At 32.9% G+C, this 24495-nt stretch overlaps 2 protein-coding genes across 2 annotated transcripts; both read right to left on the reverse strand.

The window, feature by feature from the left end:
• Positions 1 to 3143: 3143 nt before the first annotated feature.
• On the reverse strand, positions 3144 to 8291 carry LOC142619080 (gamma carbonic anhydrase 1, mitochondrial). The gene is made up of 5 exons (XM_075792150.1): positions 7933 to 8291; positions 6303 to 6446; positions 4693 to 4818; positions 4440 to 4591; positions 3144 to 3774 (listed from the first exon to the last, which is right to left on the reverse strand). The coding sequence occupies exons 1-5, from the start codon at positions 8045 to 8047 to the stop codon at positions 3490 to 3492; spliced, it is 822 nt and encodes a 273-aa protein (XP_075648265.1). The 5' UTR covers positions 8048 to 8291; the 3' UTR covers positions 3144 to 3489.
• Positions 8292 to 12885: 4594 nt separating this feature from the next.
• Positions 12886 to 20967, reverse strand: LOC142622239 (abscisic acid 8'-hydroxylase 4). Its single transcript, XM_075795685.1, has 10 exons — positions 20697 to 20967; positions 17378 to 17699; positions 16258 to 16407; positions 14939 to 15122; positions 14642 to 14721; positions 14374 to 14460; positions 14211 to 14289; positions 13954 to 14060; positions 13715 to 13833; positions 12886 to 13379 (listed from the first exon to the last, which is right to left on the reverse strand). Exons 1-10 carry the CDS (start codon positions 20954 to 20956, stop codon positions 13265 to 13267), a joined length of 1503 nt encoding a protein of 500 aa, XP_075651800.1. The 5' UTR covers positions 20957 to 20967; the 3' UTR covers positions 12886 to 13264.
• Between the last annotated feature and the right edge of the window lie 3528 nt (positions 20968 to 24495).

Consider the following 24495-nt stretch of genomic DNA (forward strand, 5'->3'; position numbering starts at 1 on the left):
TTTAGACCATAGCCGTATACTTCCAAGGGGACGCTCCAAATATTCGAGAACCCGACACGAAAATTTTCGGCGTAGGATTGCCTTGCTATTCTTTGATTTCTTTTAGCCTTTAGGCAAAATAATTTTAGTGCATTCACTCATTGTCTCGGGAACGTTGTTAGGGGTATCATTAGCTTTAGCACTAAAGTTTTCCAATTTCTCTAAAATATTATTAGTAGATCACAATTTATAGAGTTTCATAGCTACTGCATAGCACAGGCATTTACCAGTTACCACATCTTCTCACATAATTCATAGCTTAAAGCTTCAACCACTATACCCTACGGTCCCTATCTATTGTTTATATATAAATGGCAAGTAACATGCAACCCATGATTTTAAATGCAGGCATGATTCCATATATGATACAAAGAGATTATGATAATAAATATAAATAGAAAGTTCTTGCTCTTTTTTTTTTTTTTAATGATGGTTGACCCAAAAACGAGCTAGTGTGTGTTTGTATAACCTCTTGAAAAACTATATTTTGAGTATAAAATGAGTATTTGTAAAAAAGTTCTGAAAAGTTGTAATTGCAAAACAAAGTTTGAGCTTAAAAGTCGTCATTTTAATATCTCGAAACGCTTAACCATCGGGATTCTATGCCTTGGATAGTTGGATCCAAAAGTAATTCCAAAATGAGATTGGAATGATCATCAGAGATCAGAATTCAGAAAGCATCACTTTCACCAAATTAAAAGTTTAAAACATTGAAAAAGTACAATTAATAAACGAAGACAGCTTGGGCCAAAAAAGCAAAAAAGAGAGGATATAGATAATTAGATATACGAGTGAGAGCGTACAAAAACCCAAAAGAAACCAGACACGAATGGTTTTAAGGCTTTTTTTTTAGATTTGGATGATTGGTGGGACAACTTTTTGTTTCTTTCAACAAGAACCCCAGCTGAAATCACGGAGTATTATTATTTTTGCTTTCTAAGATTCCGATCTTTCTGTTTTCAAAAAAAAAAGATTCCGATCTTTCTGCAATTATTGCACAAAAGTTCTGATAATGGAGTTTATTTATACTATTTCTAAGCAACCCTAGTATTATTTATTTTAGGTCCTTGTAGGTTGGAATAACTTGTACTCACGCTACATTGGCTCTACAGTACTTTTCTGTATTCAGTGCAGCTCTCTTCCATTGGATAAATCTAAAAAAACAAGCAAGTGTGAATTAAATATATATACATACAATGAAAACATGGGGAAGTAGATACTGTGCATAATTTTGTAGATCCTCATTGGACATGCCTGTAGAGATAAAATCCAGATCAGATAGAGCTTAGACTTGGTATCAGTTTGGATATAGATTAAATTTGTTGTGTCTAGCATTTTCATGTTTTCTTCTTTTTTTTTCTTTTTTTTTTCCTGCTGCTGCACGCGTCAGGGACAGATGCTATTGTTCATGCTACTGTAGCCGGTAACCACATATGTTGACTTATCAATCCTTTTCATTTTATTTTATTTTTTTCAGGATTTTCAGCTTTTAACCGACAAATGACACTGTATATTATTGTTCAATATTGTTCATGTATTGTTTATGAAACCCACAAACACTTTATTCAGAAAAAAAATATATTAAAAATGAGACCCACAATACTATTCACACACTAAAAATTTATTTTGTTACAGTGTTTTCAGTTTTCAGTTTTCAGTAATAAGTTCTATCCAAACGGACCCTTGGTCTCCTGTTAAATCACGAAATCTCCTGTTGGATTAGTTTGCATAAATTTCAAGTAGCAACCCTTTAATTTTTCCTGTGAACTCCAAGGATCATTTTTTTTTGGGTACATGAACACTTTAGATCTTAGCATGCAGAACTTGTTTAACTTCTAGCCCCAAGCATGCATGACCATTTGGTTTTATATATAATAAACTTGGGCCATTTGCCCACTCGGAAGAAAAGCCCAAGATGTTCATTAGCGTCACCAGGGATTGAGATACGATGCAAATCATGCAATAGCATTTTTGATGCCTAAGATTGAAAGTTAAAAACTTTCCAAAATTTTTAAAGTATTTTATGATTTTACCTTCTCAACTTTTTTCCTTTCACAATTGCATGGTGGAATAGCCCTAGCTAGCTATTGCACTTTGCACCTGATCTGATCTGGATCCCATCACCAGTGCAATTTAATTTACTTATCCCCAAAGGCACCATCCAGCCATCTTCCCACATTGCAAGAAACTACAAACGGACAAGCAACTGATCCCAGAGGTTTAATCTGGTTCAATGATATGGGCCAAAAGATGACTGTATTTTATTTTTAATTCATTTCACATATGACACGTGAAATTTGTCCATCTTCCTTCCATAAAGGATATTTCTTAAGGAATAGTTTACTAGAATCATTTGATGCCATTCCGAGCTAAACACTGACATTGACATCGTTGCAAAGAAACAAACAGATAGCAGAACAAACCACTAATTAACGACAAGAAGAACGCAAAAGTAAAGACAAAAGATTAGATGTATTCCAGAAAAATTTGAGGTAACAAACAGAATGTTTCTTTCAGCCGACTCCTGAGCCCAATCCAGTTTCAAAACCTTAAACCTCACATAGATAAGAAAAGACCAACATTCTGTCTCATCATTTCATTCTTCCCATTTCTATCAGACAACAAAATAAGGCTACAATTGCCACCAAAGAAGTTTTTTTCATCCCTAGAATAGTTTACTCACCTATACTCAATTGTTCTATACGTAACCTATTTCCAATTTGGCATTTTTTTTTTTTTTGGATAAGTCAATTTGACAGTATCTAATGTTCATCTATTCAAACTATTCTTTTTTGTAAGTGAAAAATTCAAACCTGAGACCTACTGTAAACCCACTTCACTGCTTCTCCATCTGAAGCAAAATAGGGATTCATCTTTTCAGACAATCAAACTAAAGATTAGTCCTCAAAACCTAACCATTCATTATGGTTGGCAAAGTTTGAACCACTCTCTACTTTAATTGTGTATAATTTAGCCTTTCAAAACACATTCTAGCATTAATTATAATTAGAGTCTGCAAGCCCGCACTTGGAAAACTACTCAGGGTAACAACCAATGCCAAGGCTGCTTGTAATTGAAAATTATGACTACTATCGAAAGAGTACTGGCAAAAATATGTTGACTGCAAGGAGAAAATATTCTCACATCATGTTCTAGAATGATTGGACATTTATAACTACAGATCCAATAAATCAACTCAAAAACAGGTACCTTAAACACAAGGAAAACAAAGCATCAACATACTTGCTGCTTATGGCATCAGTATCACTCAAAACAGAAAATAGAGATTCCAAAAATCTGCAGGAGGACTAGAGCCATAATTCTACCCTAAGATGTGTCTGGTATTATTGGGAAAGAAATTAATCTCTTTTCCATGTATTTGCTCATAACAACAGATGTTCATTGATGTTGAATTTCAAGATCTGAACTGAAGAAAAACTTACTAAAATCTCAATTTTGCGAAGGCTTTGGTGCTTTATCTGGTAGGATATTATCTGGGAGAATAAGTTCAGGAGGAGTTTCACGAACAACACCCAGCATAGAGTCATAATCCTCATCCCGACGAGCAAACTTCTTGCGGAGAAGCTTCTCAAACTCAATCTCATCAAAAGGCTTTGCATTCTCAGCTGCATGGACCTGTGCAAGGTTTGTATAATTGGTGGCTGACTGGGAAATGAAGGCTATCTCTTCATCAGTGAGCTTTCTCAGGAACTTTGCTGGATTGCCTCCCCATACCTGTGATTTGCATTTTATATATATCAAATAAGTATTAACAAATCATTTGTCAAAGCTAAGCGTCGGTTCCTAATCTAACATTTGAGAGCTGTTCACACATCAGGATGGACTAAATTGGCCTTACAGTGTTATATATCAAATCCAACATCCCAACTAGGGAATCCTTAAGGAAGAATTTTGGGACTGAAGGCACAAGACAGAAGTCTCTCTCTCATCTCTCTAAGAGAGAGAGAGAGAGAGAGAGAGAGAGCAACAAAAGAAATTAAAGGATTAAGAACCCTTACAAAACAGAAGTTCATAAAACCCTAAGAAACCTCGAGAATCCGCCGTATTTTTACATTCTCACACCATTGCTGTGCTTTTGAATATTAAAACTATAACATTATTTGGGTTATTATTCCATAGTCACTTGCTAGTACAAAGCCCTTACCTGCTCATCATTCAAAAATTTACTGATTAGTTGCTGTTACATTCTGAACAGTCTAAGCATGGACTCACCATCCTATTTATTCTCTTACCATTGATCAAGAATGGGACAATTTTTGATACTTCAGCATTAAATTTTTAAATCCGTCTCAGTTACTTCATGTATGCTTGCATAGGACAGAAAAACTCCCTTTCAAATAAATTGATAGACTCACAGGATAGAGTATCTGCAAACATACCTCGCCAGCAGGGATCCTTGTATTCTGTCTCACAAGGGCTCCAGCAGCAACCATAGCATTTTTCTCTACAAAGACACCATCAAGGAGTGTTGCTCCCATGCCAACAAAGGCCTCATCCTCAACGGTACAGCCATGTAAAACAGCACTATGACCTGCCCAGTTCAAATTTCCAAGTTAACCCAGAAAAGAATGCAAACAAAATCCAGTTAAATAATTTTCAAATTATGCATATCATGGCCAGCATGCCACTCACCTACAGTAACATTGTCCCCAATAATAGTAGGGAGGACCTTCCCACTTAGGTTAGACTTTGCCACATGCACAAGGGAGTTATCTTGTATGTTAGTTCCAGATCCAACACTGATGCTGTTCACATCACCTATGCAAAAAATATTTTCACAGGATCAATTTAGAAATAAATGCAGTTCACATCCAGCTAAAGAATGAGCCTTCAAGAAGAAACTTGCATCTTTAAATCCATTGGGTTTGGGGAAGTGGAGGAAGGCTGCTGATTTGGACAGCCCTCAACATCGATAAGGAGAGATCACTTTACAATAAGACTAAAAACATCCAGATAATTCCATCTAATACTGAACAGGTAGATAATCTGATTATGAACTTGTCCACAACTTATTCTAATGGATGTACTCACCATACAAACCATTAGGACAACATATAGTACATATTTGAAAGCTAACCAAGCCCAACCAGACAGGCACAATGAGGTTGTAATATTTCTCGAAAATAAAATATTGTTTGAGGAACAATTAAGTAGCAAAAAGAAGTTACACTTTGTTATACTAGGTGGCAATATGCATAGTGCTATAAACAAGGTAAGTCAAGCCAAACCAAGTATTATAGGTTCAGGATTGGTTTATTTAATTTTATTTCAAACATGAGCCAAGCTCAAACTAATTGCTAAGCTAAAAAATTTTATCCCTTAACAAATCCAAGCTAATAATTAATAACTAAATTATAAGTAGTATAATATTATTTGAGTTAATTTGGTAGAATGATTTTTAAGAACTAATAAAAATTACATTCATCAACCTTGTATTTTGAAAAATTATATGTAATTTTACCACATGTGGATAAATTATAATTTACCTATCAAAAAAAAAATTATATGTAATTTTTACTAAGAAAATGACTATATATACTATCAATAAATCACACAAAATAATTAAATACCTTATAAACTTATTTTATCGATAAATTACAAAATAATTTATTATATGACATCTCAAACCCCACAAAAGGAGGAGCTTTGTGCAATGGGTACAACTTTTTTATAATTATTAGTATAAACTTATTTACAAACTTACACAATCTAATCTTACATACAAACATACATATACATATACTCCAATCGAGCCTCATACCCACAAGCTTGTTGATGAACATGTTATCATATTTTAGTTTGGCTCATTTAACAGTCGAGTCTAAACTTGGGCTGACTCGTAAAAAATAAATAAACAAGAACTGAGCCCAATCTATTCATATACAATAGCTCTGATTATATGCACACAATATTTCCACTATCATTTGAACAATAATGAGGTGCCTCATACTTGCCCGATGTTTTATGTTAATTGAACATGTCACCCTTCCATTCAAACAATTAAGTTGAAGCCCCCCGCCCAAAAAAAAAAAAGAAAAAGAGAAAAAGGGAGAGAGATTCAAGAAAAGTGCGTCATCAAACTTAAATGTATTATCTCAGTAATAAAAATAAAATAAATAAAACAGCATAAAAATGTATCTCTTTTATTATTATAAAAGATTAAAAAGATGAAAGAATGAAAGGTCAAAGTCATAGTTTAAGATTTTGCAGACATAACAAAATTCATGCATAAAGGGTCTTACCTCTCAAGACACATCCATACCAAATAGACGATCCTCTTCCCACGTGAACATCCCCAATGACAGAGGCACTTGGGGCCACAAATGCATCCTTATCAACCACAGGTGCTTTATCAAATATGTTCATCAGAGTTCGATGCCTAGACACTACAGAAAATTTATAGTCAATAATTTGTTGTATGGTAGAAAGCGAGCAAAACCAGTACAGCAAATATGTAGATCACATGAAAGCTCTGACATAAAACATGTAAAATTAAAATATCAATGGAGAGGAAAATGGTACAACGCATGTGCACTAATCTCTGCAATGCAAATGAAAACAGCAATCACCCTATGCAACTTTAAAGCACACAAGAACAAGATGAACCAATCAACCAATTATTCAGACAATCAAAAAGGGTAGTTAGTCCTAGCATACGTTTTTGTTCAGGTACTCCAAAAATAAAGGAAAAGTTTTAATTTGCTACCTAAGTGATCACCTGTGTTAAAAATAACATGCTTCAACTAATTTAATTTTTTTTTGTTTGTTGGTAAATTACAAACACACCCAATGGGGTTTGAACACACGACCTCACAATCCTCCAGGTTGATTAGATTTGAACTGAGGACTGAAGCCACCCCACCCCTTCACTACTTAATACAAAGCCTAACTGACAATTCAATTTCAATAAATTTCTTTTTTTGATAAAAAAACACGCTTAACTGCGGAGATTTGATGGAATCAGATTCCAAGGACATTAAAATCTATAAGTTCCTTCAATAATTTTTTTTAAAAAAAAATCCACAAGTATTCTCAACATGGCTCCTCTTAATTCAAACACAACCAACCATCATATTTTTCTCTATTATTAATTGTAAGTTACACCTGCACCCAATGGTCTTGAACCCGAGCCCTCACCCTCCACCTAGAACTTATAGGGGGACGAGGTGCCAAATCAGCCAGAGCTCATTGTCATGCCTAAGCTAGGAAGAATGGATACAGATACAAGTATGACACGGTGACATGAGCAATTTCTAAAAAAATTATAATAAGACATGGCGGGTATGACACTAGCATGACACCGGAATGGCACCCCAAATGAAGTGTACGTGCTTCCTAGCGCCTAAGCATCAATCAATCTAAGATCATTCGTTCCAACTTCCAAGGCATGCACATGCCAAGAAATTCAAATAATGATAGCTCTTTGAAATTCATCTCTACACATTATTTGAATGAAATTTCGAAAGTTCCATAACTCGGTACGAAAATGTAAACCCCTAATTACAAATATCACATCAATCCGTATTTATGTGCGTGAATAAATGCACATTCCTAGAAAAGTTAGTGCACACAAAGTGAATCCAAAGCGTTAATTTAGTTATTAAAAAAAAAACACTCCCTTTAGCTTTCAATTGATAAATTTGAACCACACAATATAGCTCCCACACCTAATTGAAAGATCAAATACTAGAGCAGCCAAATCTAATCAAAAGCTAAAACTCAAACAAGCAGTGATTTAAGCTGGGAAATTGTCAATTTATGAGAGAGAAATGCGATCTAATTAGAGAGAGAGAGAAAATAATGAAAATGAAAGAAATGAGAGGAGATCTTGGAAGTAGTGAGTGTAAGTTAGGGCATGAAAAAGAAAATTACGTTGCTCTTGGAAGTAGTAGTTGCCTTGGAGGCGAGAGCCGAGACGGTCAATGGCTTGGCCGGTCTCGCGAATCCAGAATCCGACGGTGTATATGGCTTTGCCCAGGGTCCCCATATCTCGGCCTTTTCAGTAACTGAGAGGTTGAACAGAACTCACTGGGTTTTGGGGCTTATATAAGGTTTAGGTTTCAGCGCTGTGTGCGTGTGTGTGTGTGATGGGGGAGGACTGAGCAGAGAAGAAATGATACTGTAGCACACAGCACGGCACAGCACAGCACGGTAGTAGGGTAGAATATCCGGAGGACTTGGCAGGGCAATTTTGGGCTTTTTTATTTAATGGTCCCCCAGGTAATTCGCAACAAGAAAAACGTTGTCGTTCCAAGTATTTTAGATTTTTTTTTACGACCAACCCAATTTAAATTTATCGCCTAATCACAATTTAGTCAAAAACTTTTAAGTATAAGATGCAGTTTGAAGTCAATATATTTTTTAAATTTAGGTATTTTTTGCACATTTCAAAACTAATATTTTTTCTTTATTTTTGGCTAAATTTTAAACTATTTAGCTAGTTTTTTCTTTATTTTAGTCAACACTTGCTAAGATTATCAAACTTAAAAAAAAAAAAAAACTAGGGTTATTAAACTATTAATAATATATTTAATATTAAAAAATATATATATATATTAATATATAGAGAGGGTGCAGTGCAGTGCGGTTTGGTTTGTGCAGTTTTCTTATTATAAAACCGTAAATCGCACTGCACCATGCAGTATGGTGTATTATTACTTACGATATAGTACAGTTATGCTATTTTGCGGGCGGCTTTGGTACGGTTTGGTGAACGACCCTACTTTTAACAAAAATTAGCCACAACTTTGCCACAATTATTTATGTGGCCAAGTGTGAGTGATAGATAAAAATTAATAGGTTTATATGAAAATGATAGACAGCTAGTCACAATTGCCACATAATATAGTTATAGAAAATAGTGTGGCTAAGTTTATGATCTAAGAATAACTCAATTGTTAACTGTTACATTTGACCCTTATGTTTTGGATTAAAATGAAATTATTAGAATCTCATTCAAATTAATAAATTTTGCATTTTTTGGATAAATTATTTATCTCTTTGTGATTTAACATTATCATAATTTAGTTCGATAAATTTTTTATTTGCTAGTACATCTCTACATGCTTAAGCTTGTATTAAAGTGTAAATTTAAACCCAATTGTTCAATGTTAGTGAACAACTAAATAGCACACACATACACCACGTGGCTAAGAGCCATGGTGTAAAGGTATGTTGTCAACCTTAGGTTTACTCAATCACATAAATGATAAACCATCACCTCTAGCGCTTGGATATCAATGGAGATGAGAAGATGAATATATACTAATTTATTTTCCGTCTCATCAGCTTGATAGCGATGTTGTTTGTATTTTGTAAATGAGTATGTGTATGATTTCTTTCCATGATCATGTAGTCTAGAGTATTCAGATATGGGATTTCTTAAATGCTTGGGGATAGCAAGTGTGTGTGTATATATATATATATTATAATTTGAAATAGAGTTTTAACCTATAACGTCCGCTTCTGAATTACTCTTTATCATTAGATTAAGACATTAATTTGTTTTTATGTAAGTAGTAATCGAACCTTAAATCACTCATTCAATAACAATAGACTTTACCTATTGAATTAACTAAAACCTACAAGATAGCAAGCTGATTGCTAACTTGCGTTAGGTGTTGTGAGCGACTGTATTTGCTATTTAGATTTGTACAGTCAAAACGTATATATATACATGTGTTGAGGACCAAAATTTGACAAGAAAACTCATTTCATGAAAAGGAAGGAAAGATCATAGGTTTTAACAAAAAAAAAGACCAAATTCATGAAGTTAAGAAAGACTAGGGGATATTTTCAGAGTAGCAGTGTGAGAGGAAAATATATGATAAGTTAACATACGGGGGAAAGGAAACTGGAAACTAGCATCTCAAGTTTCAAAAACTTGAGATCCACATTGAAACTCGAGTCTCACAAACTCGCTTTGCGAGTTTGTGCTGGATGTGGTGGACAGAAAATGCCACATAGATCTCGAGTCTTTGAGACTCGAGTTCTAAAAAGCAAAACTGAGTCTCTGAGACTCGATTTTGTACTTGATCAACAACAGAACTAAAGACGACAAAGAACAGGCTTGAAGAAGAACCAACGATTTGATGACGAAGAACAGAGGAAGAACAGAAGAGACAGACGATGAAGAACAGAGGAAGATGTATCTGAGTGGGCGCTTGGGACGATCTGAGATGCGTTGTCTCCGCCGATGGGTTTGCCGATGTGGGTTTACCGATGGGTTTTCTGACGCTGCGCTTGTCTCCGTCGATGGGTTTGCCGATGGGTTCTGATGTCTACGCTTGTCTCAGGTTGGGGTTGTATGTTTGGGTGTGAAAGTGCTCTGGAGTCTGGACGGCGAAGTGGAAATGATCACAAATCAAGTTTTGGAAACTCGATTTCAACCTAAAGCAAATCGAGTTTCAGAAACTCGATTCAACGTGGTTCCACGTGGATTTTTCATCCACATCAGCTACCATCACTTACAAATCGAGTCTTAAAAACTCAAGTTTTATTTGGAACTTGAGTTTTAGACACTTGAGATGCTATTTTTCATCATTGTTTTGAAATGTGACAACTAACTAAATTTTTTAATATTTATTGTTATTTAAAAAAAAAATTCAGAAAGACCATGAAGACCCAAAGTCCCAAAAAGAAAGAAGAAGAAGAAGAAGAAGGTGATAATAATAATAATAATAATAATAATAAAGAAGAGGACACAGACTTGGTCAGGCCAGAGGACATGCAGCAAGAAAGATCAACATCGAGGCCCTAGTACCTTGATGTGTCCTTTTGAAACCTTGAGAAGAGGACCTTGGCTGACACATGGGAAAGCCAAGGTGTATGTTCAAATTTCCAGCAAATGCCATTAAAAATCCAATAAAACCAGGTATTATCTTTGTAACTCATGGTCCAAGCCCATGAAATCTCGAGTTGGTAGTAAGAGAGAAGTGGTTTGGTCGGTAGGGAAGTGATTTATGGTCAAAGAAGGATCTTGAAGGTATCCCTTGATTCATATATTTGCTTGGAATGCATGAACCAATGGAAAACTCAGTTCCTCCATGTGCATGACATCTTCCCACAATTTTCTCTCAATTGTCATTTTCAATTAAAGTTGTCATCCATTGCATTGAGCAGCCCATCCACTTCTTTGACTTTTCAAAAAGGAATCTTCCATTTGTAGCTAAAGTCAGACGCCAATTTTGATTTATAATTGCCTAATTAAGCTAAACTTCTGCCTAATGTATTTTTTCAAGTTCTAGAGGACATGGTTTTACCCAATAGACCAATGACGTCCTCGCCTGGGGTACTAGACCATGTCCATTATAAAAGGAACACTAAAGCAAAGCAAAAGGGAGGAGAAAAATAGGGATTCGGATGGAGGAAAAATGAGAGAGTTTAGAGATTCAAAAGGAAATTCTTAGAGCTTTAAGAGCCCAGCAAAGGAAAGGGGAGAGAAGAGGAACAAAATAAGAGAGCCAAGGAGGAGGAATTCGTCCCATATCCTTCAGATCATTCAAAACATCACTTAACTTCCAAAGAAACATATGTCAAAACATGCACACGTCAAATATCACTCTTTCCTACAAAATCCTTCTCACATGACTATCTTGTGCAAAAACACTAAGTTTACGAGAATTGGGGTCAGGATCCTCGTGGCTGACTCATTCTTATGAAATTCATTTACATATTTGTATATGTATTAGAATGTATATCATAATATGAGGAACTAACAATTATTTGAAGATATGTGTATTGTATAGTTGTTCTTGTGCAAGGCCCGTAGAGGTAAAGAGAAAGGACAAAACTCCGTTGCATAATAAGCATGGAGAAAGATCCTACAGTTCAAGGAACCAGAGATTCAGGGTTCTATGAATTATAGACCTAGTACCCCTGAGAGCCACGACATCCCGTTCAGGGTACCACGACATCACACTTGGGAAACCAAGTGAAGGAAGTCTTTTAAATGGTCACACAAGAAAATATAAGCCTTAAATATTCTATTTCAATCTATTTCTTATTGTGAATATTACGAATAATTATTTTACTTATTTTGTAAGAGTAAAAAGTCATTTTATGACATTAAACACTTACAATGGTATTTTATTGCTTAGGAGGAAATCACATTTTTGCTTTGAGGAGCTTTATATGACTTACGCACAAACCGGTTTACATAACAATCCCAATAGGTAGGTTGCGAAGAACTGGACCCAGTCCAACCATCCATCCTTGAAGGTCCTAGGATCCCATATCATCTATGGACTTGGGTACCTTCCCCAAAAAAAAAAGGAACCGACAACATGCATATTAAGACCTGCATTTTTTTTTTTGGAAATAAAGGAGAGGTCCACTATAGCATATAACCATACTACATATGCTTGTAGCGACCATCTAACAGGGAGGACTGCTCACTGTGGGCAAGAGGGAAGACTTTTTGTTGGTAAAAAAAATGCAGCAATTGGACAACCACCAATCTATGAAACAGCACAACCACCAATCTGTGAATTGGGAATTGCTTTTATGCTTATATGTGCCCAAAAAAAAAAGCGAAGATGCTGTAGACACTAGTCACACTACATGATAATGTTTGAAATTTCTTTATGCAGTCCATAATATTTTGAAGGTCCTTCTCTAATGAAGACCATTGTACATTATTCCGCAAATAATTTTTTTTTTTGTTTTTTTAAAAAGGGTCTTATTAATACACAAAGTTCTCACATTTTATAGGATCTGAAAACGATGACTGATAGATAACCTTACCCTTATATATCAAACATTTTTATTTTAATTATTTACATTATAAAAATATATGTGATGTCTTATGCATACATGATAAAACACTTTGACATACAACCATGTCTTTCAATTTCCACTTAGTAAAAAGAAAAAGATACTTAATTACCAAGCTAACCACCAATCTATGAAAACAGTCATAACTAACCACTAATCTAATATCTATATAAACAAAGCCTTCACATACTTTGCCATTTTTGTAGTCTTATAGAGATTTAGGCAATTCTCTTAGTAATTGTTCAGAGATGGGTAGTTGTTTTATCACACTTTTTCATGTACACTCTATACACATAACGTCTATAATTTCACGTGTGACATCCATTAAATTTTGTTTTATTGATGTCTATATTTAAAACGTGAAATAAGTGATGTGTATGGACAGTGTACAATAAAAAATGTGTGAATAACAATACCCTTTACAGAATGATCAATGATAATATGCATCATTTGGGATGCGAGTCACATGCACTGGGCAACCACTTCTTAATTTTGAAAAGAGCGCCCACTTCTCAGTGCTTGAGTCAGAATCGATCACCTTCCACCTGAAAATGTTCAAATTCACCACCTGATAGTTGTAACTATCATAGTTTTGTTTCTAGAGTAACCATAAAATTAAGAGCGATATTAGGGATTATAAATTTTATTGTATAAAATCTCGTGTCACTAATCACAAAAAATAATTTTATATTTGTTTATTGTATTGTAAAAACGACTCTAATTATCAGTATATAAACTTTTTCTTCTAAAATTTACATATTAGTTTGTAAATTACTTATGATAAAATTGATAATAATTAGCTTTCACACACTACAAATGAATTCTAATGCAGATACCAATCGAGAGGAACAACCTGGTTTGATAATAAAAGGAAAATCACCTGTATGTGGTGATTAAACGGTGGAGGAAGACTAGCATCATCGCTTTGGCCATGTTCATCCCCAGACAAGTCCTCCCACCCATTCCAAAAGCTAAGAACCTGTATGGTTTTGACTCGTCCTGTTGAATGCCAAAAGGAAAAAAAAAAAAAAACACTTATAAAATCATGTCTACTTTATCCTCTTTTTACTTTAATGGAAAATTGAGAAAAAGATTTGATTTTGCCACAGAGAAACTTACATCAAACCTTTGTGGGCTAAATTTATTGGGGTCATTGTACACCATGGGATCAAGGTGTATTGATCTGGCATCAATGTTTATGTTCCACCCCCTCTTGATCTTAAATCCTACGATGATCAATACATTGCATGAAATAAACAGTAGCAAAGTCTATTGCACCAAATTTCTACTAAGAAACATACGAAGATAAATATATTTAACATTAACAATAATGTTCTGTAGGAAATATAAGATCTATTTTAGATTTTGAAACAAACCTTCAATCTCACAATCTTGGAGTGCTTGTCTTGGGAACCATGGTACTACTGAAGCCATTCTTAAGGATTCTTTTACTACCTGTCAATGATCTTTGTTTATTAAATTTTTACTTTTTATTTCAACTTTAGTGGTAAATCATGAAACTAAAACTGAAATAATTACCTTAGAAGCATAGGGCATCTCACTAAGATCCTCTAGTGTAAGACATGACTTTGGTGAAGCTTTCTTTGCTAAATGCTGTTGTTCATTCTGTACCAACCAAGAAGTCAGCAATCAGCAGAGTCAAAAAGGAAAAAAAAATGAACAGTCTTCTTTGTGTTACTAGTACAAGTGTATTCACCGACAGTTTTTTTTTTTTTGGTAAGTTACATTACATGGGGTTTAATTGAACTCAAAAACTCACTCTTCACCTACAATTGTTTTCACTTACTCTGAGTTTTTCAAGGACATCTTGGTTTTCATCCAGGAATTTGATCATCCATGTGATTGCACTTGCTGTTGTATCCTGACCTGCACATTTTCTTCAAAATGTGACTGCACTTCTTGTTGCACTCAGGAAAATTATGTTCATGGCAAAATTTTCAAGAATTTTTATAATGAACTTATAAGGCAGTGGCATCTCTAAAGAAATTGAAAAAATGCTAATGGAATTTAGGATTGAGAAATGAAATGGGAAATTCTTATCCACATTTTGAGGTACAATATATGTATAGCATCTTTTTCTAACCTGCAATTATCATGGTTAAGATGTTATCTACAATCTCTGCATCTGTTAGCCTAGGAGATTCATCACTAGATGCTTTATCATCCTCGTTCAACATATGTTGTAGAAAATCTTCGCGAAAAGTTTGTATGCCTCTTCTTCTTTCTCTAATTTCCTTCTCCAGAATGCTAATTATTCTTTTTCTGGCCTGAATTGTCAATAAAGCAAAACAATTTCATAAAATAAGTTGTTGAAATCATAGTAATTGAACCGGATAGTTGAACTACCGAATCATGAAGAAGCACGGATATGGACATGGGTATGGGTACGACACAACAACTCAAATAATTTCTGAAAAATTATAACATGAAACAGGCGGTATGACATGGTACAACACACATACAATATGGATACAACATCTTAAATAAAGTGTTCGTGCTTCCTAGATCATGAACTAGTGCTTGGACTTTTTAAAGTCTTTTAGTAGATCATTTAAGCATATAATCCTTCTGAATCTAGTCAAACTTACTGCACTTTTGTTAACTTGTTCAATCTGACTGCTTTTGTAGAATCAAGGTTTTTTTTTTTTTTTTTCATGTAATTTAAACTATATATGTACCTAATTTTTAAGATGATTATTTTATAAATAGTTTGAAATTGTTATCTTTTGAAAAAAAGATAAAACTATATTAAGAAAGAAATAAAATAAATAGAATGTATTACATGATGTATTTGCTGCTATTTCTATAACTGTATCTCTTAATTCTTAATCTATATATGAAATTGTGATAGAGAAAAAACTACAAAATTTCAAAATTATTTAAATTTTTTTCATTTCATTTTTAATCAAATTTTCCCTGTATGAATTCTTTTAGTTTCTATTTGTATTGGCTTTCTTTCTTATTTATACACACACACACACAAAGTTTTATGTAATTAATTTTCATTTTCTAAATTCATATTTCAAATTTGTATCAGTTTTTTTAAATTTACTGTTCTACTAGTAATCCCTTTTTTAAAAATTTGATAAACAGTAATCCATTTTGTTGAACCAAGTCACCAACAATCAGTGACCGAAATCTGATTCTACACCGTATCTAGCTCGTTTTGACAGTACTTGAAATTATTTAACTTTCAAAAAAAAAAAAGAATAGGCAAACAAAAAAAAAAAAGAACAGGAAAAGTATGTTATGGGCCACAGTGCCACTTGTAGCCCACAATCAAATCTCTACTCACATTGTAGGCACTAGGCGTCGATAAAATGGTCAAGGCAATATATATCAAATAGACCATGGACTAAGAGGCCCATATTTCTGGTTGATGGGCTTTGCTAAAACTTTTACCTGAAGGCCTTTATAGAATCTTGTCCAAGGTAACCTCAAAGGAAATGCAAGCATTGCTTCACAAACTTGAGCGACCTCATTCTGCAACATCTCTAGTTCATGCCCGCTCTCTAAACTTATCAGCATTTTGCACATTGCTTTGCAAGTTATCTGGACCAAACATAATCCCAAAATCAGTATGCATTAAACATTGAACCACTGGGTAAAAATCTAACAAATTGCTGGCTTCCATTGCCAATATGGAAATCTACTTTGAAAATATGGAAATCGTGGTTCACCCACTTGAGCAACGAGGTTTTTTGGGGTTGGTGGACAGTATCCAATTATGCAGAATTAAATTCATCATATTGGAATGGAATAGATTAAAAAAAAATTTAAGAAGTATTTCACCAATTCCATTTAAAAATAGTTTATCTAGTTTTTTACTAAAGACTTTTTAATGAAAATATTGTTGATAAAAAGTAAAAGTTAAACAAAGTAAGTAAAAAACTCATGAGGAACTCGCAAATATTAAAAAAATAAGCAAAAATTAAATAAAATTGAAATAAAACGGTAACAAGTTGTTAAATATGGATAGCATAATAATTAAACAAAGGATAGAAATACAACATAATGGCAACAAATTTCATAGTTATCAAACGGTGACAAGTTATCAATTATAGATAATAAAGAAGTGTCAACAGAATATAATTATCTTGTCTAACTCACATAATTTAATAATAAGTCTAGAGATACGATATAATTTATAACAAATTTCACAATTGTTTGAAGTGATAAGTTGTTAACGATAAATAACAAAATAGTGTCAGTGATAAACCTATTTGAGAATTAATAAATAATAATATCACCTTAACAATTGTGATTTGTTTTGTTTTTTGTTGTTTGAGAAAGAAAATTTGTGAAATTTTGTTGTGAAAAATTAAAAATGACTGTGTTTGTAGTATTGTATCTCTAAAAATTCACATGAGGACCCATATAATGTGCGAGAGAATCATTTGTATGTGGGAGTGTTAAACATGGATCAATAATTTAACCTTTTTTTTTTCCTGAATAATTATTTTCTCCACTTAATCAACCTTAAGTGCAATTTTTTCTTTCTTTCTTTTGGGGTGTCAAATACCTTAAGTGCTTCATCGAGTATGACCACAGTGCTTCCATGTTCCCAGCCACTAAGGGTTTCCACCATTAGTTCATCGACCATTTTGATAAACAATGATATAGAACTGGTGGAGAACAAATTGGCAAGATGGCTACGGATCATTTTGTGTTGTTGGTGAGATGCACATAGAAGGCTTTGATCTCCCACTAGTTCTGCAATTGACCTTATGTATTTCTTTGTGAATTTTCCCAATTCATTGTTTAGGATTGCCTTTGCTGACTCTGTGCTCGAAACAAAAACATGCGTCTCCCCGAAGAGCTTGGTTCTAAAGCAGTTCCCGTACCTGTGTGTTTGAAAAAGGAAAAGTCTTGACCATGTCTAAAGCAATAAACAGTACTTTTCTAAAAGTTATTTCACAACTTTGTAAGTGTCAATAGGCTCTTATAAGTGTGCATTAGGTTCCACTTTAAGGAGCCAAAACACGCTTTTTGAAGAAGGAATTTTAAAATGATCGTTTGATAACATAATGGAAAATTTCTTTAGACCAAAGTTACGTTTTGAAATACAAAAGTTTGCGTGTTTACGTGTGGACAGCCAGCCTTAGTTATTGCAAAAGTCACAACACTTTAATAAATACTAGTCACTAGCTCGCATGATGCATGAGATAGTTTTTATTATTATTTTTTTTAGAGATAATTACAATATACTGCTAATCCCCTAGCTCGAACAATTTCCCTCTAGACCCCCAAACAATTTGTGCATGGGAAGGTGCCTATTCTATGATGATAATTTCACACAATACTCAATTGCAATTAAATCTACTATTCACCACCAATCTAATCTATGTTATCTTGATAATAGATCTACAAATTGCATTCTCATATCCCCTATTATTTAGAAGGTAACTGGAGTAATGGTTGTATGTAATCTATAAATTTTATTATTTTACAATATAAAATTATTATGATAGATGATTAAAATAATTAAAATAAAATCTAATGTTCTGAAATTTTTTTGAAATAGAATTTTAAATTTCTTAAAACTTAGTTAATAGAATTTCTATTTTACCTAAAAGTGAAGATAACCATAGGCCCAATTTTTATTTTATAGCATAGGATGTTACAATTAGCTGTGTGTAATACATTAGTCTATTATAATAGTTCTAAATAATATCCTAATACTTATCTATATGAGTTTTCTTTTTAATGATGCCATAAAGGATGAAGTTTAATAGAAGTAATTTAAGATCCAAGGTATCCAATAATTTGTTTTAAAAAAAATTTAATTTCAAAAGTCTTTTAATTGTAAATTTTTTAAATCATAAAATAGACTCTATCTAAACTCTAAAGGAAAGCATTCAAAATGATTACATCATTGATACCGTATCATGATGGTTGCAAATAATATTATTATTCATGATTAATAGATGAACAATGAAACTGTGAATTAACAATTCAAATACCAAGTTTAAACTATAACACCACGTATACAGACGATTCCAAATATTGGAACATACTTCTTCTTTCATTATTCAATCAAAACCAACCTTTCAAAGATAATTCCAATTCTATTAAACCCAATACATACATATGAACGTAAAGTATTCCAAAAATAAAAACAACAATCTCCAAAAGTCTTTGCCTAATACAATCACCACACACACACACACACACACACACACACACACACATATATATATATATATATATATATATATATATATCAGATTGTGCATTCTTTAGTTATTTTTCCTTTTATGTTTCCTCAAACTTTTTCTAATTGAAATAAAAACTTTTTCTAATCAATGCAAGAGACTGTTAAGAAGAAAATACCCAAACCAAAATCGCCTTCCCTCACAAATTCAAAGATTAAGGGTTGCATTGCTAATCAATACCTTCAAAGAGATATTTATTAGTGACTCAAACGAACAAACCAAAACCAAATACAAATTTCCATAGAGCATAAATCAAAGAGAAAACAACCAAACATATTTGCAGCACACACAAACTAAAAACAAACATTGTTATAAAAATGAAAATCTTGCTTTTCTGAACTTAGCAACTGTTAATGGTCTATCCCAAAGGAGGTTCTACTGTAAAAAAATCCAGAGATATTAGTCTACTTGTTCTTATGCGATTGTCTTCCATCAAAGCAAAATGTTTTTGTAGAATACAAGCTGCGCATAAGGGATCAAATCAAAGGAAAGCACAAAGAAAATAGAGGTAAATGCTTTATATATATAAGAGAGAGTCCTAACAGGAGAGGTAAATCTAAACCAAACCGGTTGGAACAAAATATATAAAGAATTAGAAGTTGATGCAGATGCAATCATGTTTTAAATATGAATTGTTTGGACATTGGAGTCCTTGTTTTTAGCCGGTGGTCCTATTTTTATGCTTTTGAAACGTTGGTGGATTTGTATAAATTTGAGAACTTCTTTAGAAATAAAACATTGACAGTTATCTAATTACGAAGATCCTCGGTGGTTCTATTTTTATGCTTTTGAAACGTTGGAGGATTTGTATAAATTTGAGAAGTTCTTTGAAAATAAAACATTGAGTGCTATCTATTACAAAAACTTTATCATGTTTTTTTTTTTTTAAATTTATCATTATTATTTATATATATAAATATAAATAAAAAATGCTGATGTGAAAAATTGTGAAGAGGTCAGAGGCTTCGGTTTTATATATATATATATAGATTAATGTTAGAATGGTAGGATACAAAGTCTGCATTTTTTGGTAGTAGAAAGGAAAATCCATATGTAATTAGCTCGTTGGGTAAGAAAAAGTGCATGTGGCTTCTAGGATTTTTAATTTCGTGTTCTAAGTTTTAGTGTCCGTTTGACTAGAGTTGATGAGTTCATCATTTAGATTTTATGTACATTTTTTTAACACTTCATTTTTTTCTCACTTTTTTAAAGCACAAATATATTTTAGTACACTTTCAACAAAAAACTAAATAAGTTGTTCCTAAATAGACATTAAGACTTTTGAGAGAGAGTGGTGCAATGTCACTTTTAGATAGCCCACTATTTTTTTTTTTTTAATAATTTGATATATGGGAGAGGGATGATTTAAATCATAAATATATTTCTCGGGAAAAAGTGACTACACTCTTAGCTTATATGACCTATCAAATTAAACATCAAATGGCAAGTGACTGACAATCACATTTATATGACAACTAGAAGAAAGAGCTAATTAGGTTAGTAGGAGAGGGTCGATTATCATGTTTCAAGTGTATGCACCAACCCTCTCACAACACATGGGACCCATAGACTTTTACAGATGGCAGTGCTAGAGAGAGACAAAAAATGGAAAGAGGTTGATCTTACCGGAGACGACGAACTCTTACAAAGTCATAGAAGCCCTTGCCACTATTGATGGAAGCCATGAACTGTAAGGTTTCTCCAATCAAAGGTAATCCACCAGTCCCTGGAGGAATACTAGCTGTTGATTCCTGATGACCATGGTACAAAAACATCTTCACTAGTTGACATATCAAATATATCAAGGCACCTAAAAAAAGAAAAGCGAAACAACAAAATGAACAAGTGCAAGGCTGTTCATGAGGCAAAAGGGGTAAGGGAAGCATTTTGGTTCTGCTATGTTGAGTGAATTATCAAACACCATCATATATATATGGTATTCCCATTAAATTATTTCGTTAAAATTGAAATATTCTTAAGTACTCCCGGAACACGGAGAAATGGTGCTCCCTCCTCTCACATTCATAATGGACCCCACCATGAATTTAATAAGCGTACCCCATCATGAATGTGAGAGGAGGGAGCATCATTTTCTATATTTCGGGAGTACCTAAAAATTACTCGTTAAAATAAGCACACATTATAGACAGGAAATTCAAATCAGTAACATAGTATAGACACGTGTATGGTAGAGAAGATGATATATGTTTCCATTCAAATTTTGGCCGACAGGCTATTAAGTGATTTCCTTTTTTTTTTGACTGAAAGAGGTAGAGCTATTAAGTGATTTCTGAAATATAAGGTTTCCACTTTGAAGCTAGTGGGGTGTAAATGAACGGACATAATAAGAGAGCTTAAACCTTAATGGATTAGAACTTAGGGATTAATTCGAATAAGAGGCCTATAATTATATTTATGTACCAAGAAGCTCAGACTTTTTCAGCCAACAAGTTGGCCCGTTGGGCTATTTTTTGTAACCATGATGGTCCAATTTCCAATCTCTGCGTTGCCATCTTGGGCTTTCTCTTCTGCCCTGTATATTACCATCTAATACGTGATGGTACTTGTCTTAGACACTTCATTTTAAAATTTGGCAATATCACCTTTCTATATATTTTGGAGGATCAACATATCTACAAATATGCCTATTTTATAAATTTAAGATTCGTAAGTTTCAGTTTGTTCAAGAAGTAAAATTTCTTGATTTGAAATTCGATCCTCCACTTATATCAAAAAACTAATTGTTGTAATAAAAAACAATTATCAAAAGTCCATAGGATCCCAAATTCCCTATCTCCATTTGCTCAAGCTTCTAAACAAAGCAATAAATAATCTGCTTTATAGCCACTTTTGTCCATATGAGTGCTTATCTGAATCAATTTCTCTATTTATGTTGGCTTCAAACTTCAAAGGCACAAAGAATTTCTCAGCCGAAAAAAGAAAAAAAGAAAAAAAGAAAAAAAAGAGGCACAAAGAGTTTGTACGACGTATTCTTCTTTTCCCATCAAAAAAGAGTTTGTACGACACAATAAAAAATAAAAATAAAAGCCATAAAATTCAATATTTTGTTTCACTATTTATTTAACCATATCTGACAAGAAAGTTAAATCTTTTAAGAAGTCCAGAGTAAAACTGTTATAAACCTTGAAATACGTCGGAGAATAAAGGTAGCTTCTTTAGCATCTGCAGAAAGAGTATGACATTGTGTAAAATACTATACAATGATCTATTTGGCCAAGCACAATCCATCCTTTATCTTGAAATAAAGAAATTATATATGATCTATTCAACGTTGAAATAAAGAATTGTTCAAGGATTTTAGTAAAGATTCGAAATTACTAGTATTCATGCACATTATGTTACCTTTTAATTTTCAAAAGAATGTGCAATGCAGTCTCCTCACGAAAGCTGATAAAGATAGTTTTGATCATGTCTTCCACAATTTCTTCAATGATTCCACCTGTGCGTAATAAATTGTTCTACACATTACTAATTTTGGTGGGTCCAAATTGGAATTGATCTTTTTATAATTAAATTTGTTTAAACGAAGGAAGATTTGTTGAAGCTAGACGCTATACTTTGAGTCCCGCACAAATGAGGATCGGCATTGCACTAGATGACTGTAAGTTCTTCCTTAGACCAAGCTGTGACTGTAGACTTGACCGTGGAGGCTCCAATGGCTAAGTTAGTGAGACAACATGATAGAACAATGTTCAAAGAGTGAAAGAGAGTTGGACGAGTGAAGGGAGCTATACTTCCTGAGAGAGAGACTCATCACACATGCTTTTTTATTTTAAATTTAGTGAAACAATGTTCAAATATGAGATAGAGATAGTGTCATAATTTTTAGGATATTTTTTTACTTGAGATTTGATAAAAGTTAAAAGCTTAAAACTTAGAAACTTAAAAAAAAAAAAAAAAATTATTCTTTTCATAATATGTTTCTGTTTTTAAATTTAAAATTATTTAACTAAAAAATAGAGATAATTTAGAGAGTTTAAGAAATTCTATAAGGATATTTTAATACGCAAAATAATGCTTCTTACACTAATGTTTCAAGGGATCCTCAGTATTTGCTAACGTCTTCTTTCCAAATTATCCCTAATTGAAAAAGGTAAAAAGAAAATTCCTTGTTGCTGAACATCTTCACCCAGCCATTAAAAGTCAATACTCACAAGCTCCAAAGAATAGGTATTAGGTGCTGCTTAAAAACAAAGGCAAGGATATGATATTCGTGAAGCAAAAGAAATGAGGCAGCATTTTGTTATCTAATCATCCACTGCCATAGGGCGCATGATAATGAAATGTCAAAGCAATGGATATTAGGAAGAAGGAGATGGGTCACATTCTACTATTCTACTTTACAAAATACCCCAAAAAAAAAAATGGCACTCACTTGTGTACTGTGATAAAGCAATGGAGGTGATAAAGCAATGGAGCAGATATACGAAATACCATCACGTGATAGTAGATATGGTGCTACTTTCGTTCTGCTTTTGATATGGTGCAATGTACAAATGGTGTTGTCTTTAGGGTTGATAACAAATCGTACAACTATGACTAATTGACCATAAATAAACTGAGTTGTTTCTAAACATCACTCAGTTTGGAAAAAAAGTTATTTATTAGTAAATTAGTCAAACTTACACTCAAGTTTATAGGCTTAATTATTAAACAAGTCACTCTCAAAGATAATAATGTGTTTGTAAATAAACTCATTAGTATAAGTTTCAAATTAAGTATGTATATAGTATTATATGTTATATATGTGTGTATAAAGATATATTTATATAAACTTGATATTGGATTGTATAAAATTTTTAAATAAATTCATAAGATATCAAATTATTATTTATAATTTATTGTAGAAAATTATGTATAATATTTAACAATACAACATTGGTGAATTTAATTTTTATAAGTTTATAAATGGAAATCATCTTTCTAATTAATTAACTCAAATCATTAATTTCTAACATTAAAAAAATCATTAATTTCAATCACAATTTAGTTTCTCTAATTATTACCATATATTGTAGGTTCCAATTTGCTCAACTGGTAAAGTTTCTGATGGTTGAATAAGAAATCTATAGTTCAATCCCCGCCTACATAAAAAACCAATTGGTGTCTTGATCTGATGATAAATAGCATCATCAGGAGCGGATGTCATAGGTTGAAATTCTCTTAAAATAAATTATTACCATATGTTTGTAAAGAAATAAAAATTCTAGTTGCAATGTTAGATTGTTTGATAAAAAAATGAACCTAACTTAAACATATAATTTTGTTTATTGATGTGCTCAAAGCTCAATTTGTATTCAAAATAAAAGTAAATGACTAATCATGAACTTCTGGTGCATCAATTTAATTGATCAAACTCATTCACAGTTAGGGGTGACAATTTGTGCTCACGGGTCAGGTTCGT

Source organism: Castanea sativa, chromosome 1 (assembly GCF_040712315.1).
Source record: "Castanea sativa cultivar Marrone di Chiusa Pesio chromosome 1, ASM4071231v1".
In the NCBI taxonomy this organism is placed as follows: domain Eukaryota; kingdom Viridiplantae; phylum Streptophyta; class Magnoliopsida; order Fagales; family Fagaceae; genus Castanea; species Castanea sativa.

Excerpts from the sequence above, each read along its gene's own strand:
- LOC142619080 (XM_075792150.1), bottom strand. The coding sequence starts at position 8,047 with ATGGGGACCCTGGGCAAAGCCATATACACCGTCGGATTCTGGATTCGC. Across the intron at positions 6,447-7,932 it reads CTACTACTTCCAAGAGCAAC|TGTCTAGGCATCGAACTCTG; the intron begins GTAATTTTCTTT and ends AATTTTCTGTAG. Across the intron at positions 4,592-4,692 it reads TGGGGACAATGTTACTGTAG|GTCATAGTGCTGTTTTACAT; the intron begins GTGAGTGGCATG and ends TGAACTGGGCAG.
- LOC142622239 (XM_075795685.1), bottom strand. The coding sequence starts at position 20,956 with ATGCTTCCCTTACCCCTTTTGCCTCATGAACAGCCTTGCACTTGTTCA. Across the intron at positions 16,408-17,377 it reads TACTCGATGAAGCACTTAAG|ATAACTTGCAAAGCAATGTG; the intron begins GTATTTGACACC and ends TGTTTGGTCCAG. Across the intron at positions 14,061-14,210 it reads CCAAGATTGTGAGATTGAAG|GATTTAAGATCAAGAGGGGG; the intron begins GTTTGTTTCAAA and ends TGATCATCGTAG.